This window comes from Daucus carota, chromosome 4 (genome assembly GCF_001625215.2).
Source record: "Daucus carota subsp. sativus chromosome 4, DH1 v3.0, whole genome shotgun sequence".
NCBI lineage: Eukaryota > Viridiplantae > Streptophyta > Magnoliopsida > Apiales > Apiaceae > Daucus > Daucus carota.
The window spans coordinates 21317384-21325113 of record NC_030384.2 but is presented as its reverse complement, the minus strand read 5'-3'; the positions used below and the strand labels follow the sequence as shown (position 1 = coordinate 21325113).

General features: G+C 31.9%; 1 protein-coding gene across 1 annotated transcript; it reads right to left on the bottom strand.

Moving 5' to 3' along the window:
- Positions 1–759: 759 nt before the first annotated feature.
- LOC135152247 (uncharacterized) lies at positions 760–4111 on the bottom strand. Its single transcript, XM_064092099.1, has 5 exons — positions 3301–4111; positions 2683–3234; positions 2374–2600; positions 1728–1856; positions 760–1035 (listed from the first exon to the last, which is right to left on the bottom strand). The coding sequence occupies exons 1-5, from the start codon at positions 4109–4111 to the stop codon at positions 760–762; spliced, it is 1995 nt and encodes a 664-aa protein (XP_063948169.1).
- Positions 4112–7730: the final 3619 nt, after the last annotated feature.

Below are 7730 nucleotides of genomic sequence, written 5' to 3'. Positions count from 1 at the left end.
TCAATAAACCAATAACGTGAAAAACACTATTCAAATAATTTTAATAGATTATTTTTTCTCTATTTTTATTATTCAATTTAAATTCTACTAATTATATATTAAAGAAAAAAGAAATTTTTTGATGAATATCTTAATATATTGTAAACCAAATTCTTCTTAGGGATAAAAAACTAATTCCAATACAGAGAGACAAAGAGGGAGGAAGACGGAGAGAGGGTGAGAGAGAGATAGAAAGGGGGAAAGACAGAGAGAGGGCGAGAGAGCGAGAGGGGGGGGGGGAGAGAGAAGGGGGGTATACCTGAAATCGTTGCAAAAATGCCGACAGTGTAAAATCGTTACGAAACCCTAGCTAGTCGCCGCTGCTCGCGGAAAGGAGAAAAGGGTGTGTCTAATTTGGGGGGAAATGGGGGAAAATGTGATTATATACCTTTTATTATGTCGACCGGATACGGTCGAATATATATATATTCGACTGTATTAAACGGTCAAAAATATATATTTTCGACCGGCTTTCCGGTCGAATTTACCATGCACTCTGTTTTGTTAACTTACCTCTACTGGAGTACTTTGTTTCCTGCCGTAGCTACTGGAACAAGTGCTCTGTTCCATAAAAAAATTACCAAAATAATAATTTTTTTATACATAAATATAAAAATTAAATGAAATTTTGACATGTAAATTTAATTAAAAATATTTATTCTAAAATATCATCACAAAAAGTTAAACTAATACAAATTTGAATAAAAATAATAAATTACATTATTCTACATCATCATTTTGTTCATCTTCTTCGTCCTCGTTTTCGTGATCTTCTTCGCTCTCATCTTCGTCATCGTTTTCGCCATCGTCTTCAACATTATAATTCTTTGCGAAATCATTTTCGAACATCCCCAAGTCAATAAGAAAGTTTGAAGGATCACAAATAATTACACTTTCAAAATGTGATGATGAAGCAATTGACACCGCATTTTGAAGTGCATCATCATCGGGTCCTTTTTTCTCTTTAGATGATGTAGTTTCATCAACTTGCCGGCTCTTTGTTGTTAAAACCGTTTACCATGATGATTTTGTATTTGAAATATTTGGTGCATAATACACTTGATGAGCTTGACTAGCCAACACAAAAATATCTTCGGCGTTTAGTTTTGACTTGACATCCACTGTAGTGATCCGATGTCTATCTACTTTGACATGTCTTGTAGTATCAAACCAATGTCATTTGAAGACAATTACTTGTTGTCTATTACAATAGCGGAGCTTTAAGACTTCTTTTAGCCTTCCGTAATAATTGTCAAAACTTTCATTGTAAGACGTCCCTACAATATTGAGCAATGACAATTAGTTTCTCATCAATAACAACATTCAAAGAACATAGTATGTTATAAGTCTATGTTCATAGTATGTTTCTCATCCTCGAAATTGATCTTTTTGAAATTGTTCCCTTTCGGCATGATTCTAGTTTGGATGATGTCAATCCAAAAACTTGTTGAATCCACTACACATTTAGCAAATATTAATAAATTGAAAATTGAAAATTTTAATAATAATAAATATAGTCTGAAATCATACTGCAAATATTTTTCGACCTCCGGCGAATTGATAAGAACATAGTATGTTATAAGTCTATGTTCATCATCACTCAATATCCTATCTCCAACTCGTAGAATAGGATATGTCGGATACGTGTAAACTTCTACCAAATCGGGATCATGAAATGATTGGGGTACCTCATTTCGATGCAAACGATTATGAACCGTTTTGACATCGTCATTGAAATACAATGAGCAAGAGTGTATGCATTCATCCTCGATATAGCGTTCTGCCATTGAGCCCTCGGCTCGAGCTTTGTTTTTCACCTTCAATTTCAAACTGTGCAAATATCTTTCAACAAAATACATCCACCTACCATTAGCCGGACCCCCCCCCCCCCCAAACTTACACTCAGTGGCCAAATGAAGTGGCAAATGCTCCATTGGATCAAAAAATCTTAGAATAAAGATTGTTTCATGTTTCCACATAATTCTCACTATATCTTTCTCCATTTTTACCAAATCTGTGTATTTCAAAGTAGAAGAGCACAAATCCTGGAAGAAGTTGCACAACTCGATAATAGGATCAGCTATGTATCTTGGGAGTAAGTCATGACAAACGATCGGCAATAACTTTTGCATGAAAGCATGACAGTCATGTGATTTCATCCCACGAATACAATTCTTTTTCTAATTCAAACATCTAGATAAATTTGATGCATACCCATCTGGAAGTTTCAACATGTCAATCCATTTGAACAACTTATTTAGTTGTTCCTTCAAAAGCACATAAGGTGCGTGTGGTTTGGCACCATCTTCTTGAATCCACAACTCATAGATGTACACATAATTCTTGACAATCATATCTCGATTTTAAGTTATCTTTTGACTTCTGCTTATCATCAAGAATCGTGTAGAATATGTTGTCAAAAACATTTTTCTCCTTGTGCATGATATCAATGTTATGACGTAGACTAAGAGTCTCCCAATATGGGAGCTCAAAAAATGGAGAATAGTGAGTCCAATTATGTGTCACGCCATAGTCCTTCGTTTTTCTCTTGGATGACTTTCCTGGAGGTGGGAATTGTATTTGATCACACATGGTCTTCGCAATTATTCCTGAATGACGACATGTGCATTCCAAACCTCATACTTCTTCTTAATGGATCATCCGGTTCCAAAAAATATCTAGAAGTGCCATAAAAGGTAACTTTGCCACCATACTTAAGTTGTTTGGCCTTTACCTCTCCCATGCAAACTGGACATAACAACTTCCCCTTAGTTGACCACCCGCTAAGCATGGCAAGTGCTTGAAAGTCGCTAATTGTCCACATCAATGCTGTTCTCATCAAAAAGTTGGAACGTGAGAACCTATCGTAGTTTTCCACCCCATTCTGCCATAAATCTTTCAATTCATCAATCAATGGTCCAAGATAAACATGAAAATCTTTTGTCGGATCCTTAGGCCCGGGAATAAGAAGAGCCATAAACATGTACGGAGCCTTCGTGCACATAGATGAGGGAAGGTTGTAAACAACAACTACCACAGGCCATACGGTATAATCTCTCTCATGTGCATCACGAAAGGGATCAAATCCATCAGTGGAAAGGCCGAGTCTCACATTTCGAATCTTTTTTGAAAATTTTGGAAACCAACGATCAAATTGTTTCCACTCTTGTCCATCCGCCGGGTGCCTTAATTCACCTTCAACCACGTTTCTATCATGATGCTATCTCATACATTTCGCAGTCTTTCCAGCCATGAACAAACGTTGCAGTCTCGGGGTGAGAGAAAATAACACAAGACGTGGGAACTTTTTTTGGTTAAGATCTTTTGGTTCTTTGTATCGACTTTCGTTGCATATATCACAACGTGTCTTCTCGCTATTTTCCTTGTAAAACAACATACAACCATTCTCACAAGCATCAATCTTTTCATATCCCAAATTCAATCCTTTAAGCATATTTTTCACAGCATAATAGGTTTGGGGCAGTTTATGATTGTGAGGCAAGACTGATCCAATGAGCTTAAGCAATTCATCAAAGCCATTGTTACTACAGTTATGCTTTTTCTTGAAATGAATTAACTCGTTCATGAACTCAAAGGTTGTATAGTTGACATTACTTGGATAAATTGGTTCCGAAGCACTGTGCAGCATTTTACAAAATTCTTTTGTCGCTGGATTCGGTTCATTATCCATATTCTCACGATACATATTTGCCTCCTCAATATCCCTTAACATATCATTGGCGTCATAATACATATCATTATCCCCATCACCAACATTTCTAGTACTCATCCCGATATTTTCTTCCGGCATTTTCTCCCCATGTGCAGTCCATATGGTATACCATTGCATTATACCATACCGATACAAATTAAGTTTAACGGCAATAGGAGTCTTGTAAAGCTTATTTTTACAATTTCCACATGGGCGCCTAATAAGCCCATCCTCTCCACCGCGAAGATTTTCACAAGAAAACTTAATAAAATTATCAACACCATTTTTAAAAACCAAAGTGCGAGAAAATTCCCGCCGCATAGATATTTTCGACCGGCTATTATTTTCAACCAAGTCCATGGGCGGGAAAAATCTGGAGGGTTATTTTTGACCCGTTAATTTCGACCATATTTAATTTCGACAGCGTACGGTCGAATATATTATTTTCGACCGTTAACGGTCGAAAATAACTAAAAAATTTTGATTATACATGTGCAAGAATAAAAATCTCAATGATATTTTTTGAAGGAAGAATTGATTTTTTTGAAATATCAATATTTGTAAGTTGAAGACATTGTGCTTGTTGGCGACATTGTGCTTGTTGGCCCCTTTACAAAATATTTTTATTTTAAAAATTATTATTATTGTACTATATATCTGAGATGATTAAAAAGCATTGTTAATTTGCCCAAATTTGTAATTAATGTAAAACATAATATATTCTCTTTCTTTTCTTGGAATATAAGCTATAATAGTCACATATGCAAAATCTTTTAAATTCATCTAATATTTATTATACCTAATTTTCACTCTCTCTCTCTCTCTCTCTCTTTGCTTGAAATATAAGCTACAAATAGTGATCACCTATGAAAATTTTGAATAATTGATTCTCTTATACTATTTGAAATCTTTATATTTGTAAGTTTGTGATGAGTTGGATGCATTTAGCCTTACAAATAATTTTTGGAAAAAGTATTACCAATTATGAAAAGGTATTATTATGTTGTAAAAAGTTTATTCAAAGCCTTTTCTATAGTCTATATAATGCGGTTGTGAGTCTTCCAATTATACAGATACTATAGAATTGGGGATAGAGATAGAATGGCTTCCTCTCCACCAAAATCAACACCCTCAGTCTTGTTAGATGACTATCATTCTTTCACCCTCACATCCATGGCATCTCAAATAAAAGGTCCCCCTCTAGTAAGGAAGAAACAATATATCACACTGTATAATATATGGAAGAACCACCACAACAGTGAACAAGATGGCAACAGGGTACAAGATTCTCAATACAATAAGAAGAAGCGCCCCAAGAGGAAGACGAGGTCTTTAAAAGATCTATATGAATCCACAGCAGAAGTAATTGCTCTTGATTAGAATTATATAGGTGAAGTCATAGGTCTTCTTAATCATGAATGTGTTATGTATTATCTGCACCCGCTTATGATGTTTTGAACTAATTATTTTGTCTACATTTAAACAATAACAATTTCAATCATTATATATATATATATATATATATATTGTTCTTTAGTGAGAACATTCTATACCTTTACAGAATATTGAGAAGTTTAGAACAAATGTTCTGTAGATGTTTCATACATTGAATGTTGTATTGTTCTTTAGTTGAAAAATAGGCTAAAATCCCTTAACAGTTTCAACGGTGTTCCTATGTGCTAACTAAGATGTTAAATCATAATCAGGGATTTCAAAAAACCAATAAGGTGAAGAAGACTATCCAAATAATTTTAATAGATTTTTTTTGTCCATTTTTAATATTCATTTTAAATTATACTAATTATTTCTTAAGGAAAGAAGAAATTTTTTGGTGAATATCTTAATAGTAAACCAATTTATTCTTGCGGATAGAAAACTAATTCCAATACATAAAAAGTTTCATGTATTGTTCCCTCAAATATATATATTTGTTCTTGAGATTTATAAAATTGAGGATTAAAAAGTTGAACCAAAAAAAGTATTTGATTATACATGTGCAAGTCTCTTTCAAAATTTTGAAAAAATCTCAATGATATGTTTTGAAGGAAGAATTGATTTTTTTGAAATATTAATATTTGTAAGTTGAAGACATTGTGTTTGTGGACCCCTTTACAAAATATTTTCATTTTGAAAATTATAATTATTGTAGTATATATGTTAAAGGATGAAAAAGTATTGTTGATTTGACCAAATTTGTAATTAATGTAAAATATAATATATTCTCTCTCGTTGCTTGGAATAAAAGCCATAACAGTCACATATGCAAAATCTTTTAAATTCATCTAATATTTATTATACTGAATTATTGATTCTCTTGTACTTGAAAATCTTAATATATGTACGTTAGTGATAAGTTGTATGCACGTGGCCTTATAAATAATTTTTTGAAAAATATTAATAATATTATAAAGGTATTCTTTAGTTGTAAATTTTTTATTTAAAGCCTATTCTATAGTCTCCTTAATGTGGTTGCACAAAGTCCTTGTAGTTATATTACATATTATAAAATGGGGATAGAGATAGAATGGCTTCTTCCCCATCACCAAAACCTACACCCTTTATCATTCCACATGGACAAAGAAATATATTTGTAACATCCCACATGGATTTGGTGAATAGTATATGGGCCTTGATAATGTATTACCAATTTAAGGTATGCATTTTAAAATTATTGGGTTCTCATGAACTGGTTATGTATGATCTTCACCTACTTGTGATATTTTCAATCAATTATTTTCTCTACATTTATAGAATAACAATTTTCAAATATTTTTTAGAATTTGTGAAGCACTGTTCCTATGTGCTAACTAAGAGGTTAAATTATAACTTATGATTTCAACAAACCAACCAGGTGACAAACAATATTGAAATAATTTTATCTGATTACTTTTTTTCAATTTGTATTTTTCATTTTTCATTTTACTAATTATTTCTCAAGAAACTTAAAATATTTTACCTCAATATCTTAATCGTAAACCAAGTTGTTGTTGGGAATAAAAAAATTAATTTCATTACAGAAAATTTCAGGAATTGTTCCCTCAAATATATATAACATGTGTCAGGATTTATAAAATAGTTCAACAAAGTTGAACTCAAAAGTTTTTGAGTTATACATGTGCATGAATATTCAAATTTTTATAAAAATCTCAATGATATTTTTTCAAGGAAGAACTGATTTTTTGAAAGATGAATATTAGAAAGTTGGAGACAATGTGTTTGTTGGCCGGTTTACAAAAGATTCTTTTTTTAAAAAAATATTTATTATTATTATTATTATTAAATTTTTGAGATGATGAAAAAGTATTGTTGATTTGCCCAAATTTTTAGTTAATATAAAATATATTGTATTTTCACTCTCTCTCTCTCTCTTTGCTTGAAATATAAGCTACAAATAGTGATCACCTATGAAAATTTTGAATAATTGATTCTCTTATACTATTTGAAATCTTTATATTTGTAAGTTTGTGATGAGTTGGATGCATTTAGCCTTACAAATAATTTTTGGAGAAGTGTAGAACAAATGTTCTGTAGATGTTTCATACATTGAATGTTGTACTGTTCTTTAGTTGAAAAATAGGCTAAAATCCCTTAACAGTTTCAATAGTTATGGTGTTCCTATGTGCTAACTAAGATGTTAAATCATAATCACGGATTTCAAAAAACCAATAAGGTGAAGAACACTATTCAAATAATTTTAATAGATTTTTTTTGTCCATTTTTAATATTCATTTTAAATTATACTAATTATTTCTTAAGGAAAGAAGAAATTTTTTGGTGAATATCTTAATAGTAAACCAATTTATTCTTGCGGATAGAAAACTAATTCCAATACATAAAAAGTTTCATGTATTGTTCCCTCAAATATATATATTTGTTCTTGAGATTTATAAAATTGAGGAATAGAAAGTTGAACCAAAAAGTTTCTGATTATAAACACTACAAGAAATTCGACTAAAAGTGACCGTAGTGTTGCAGTCGC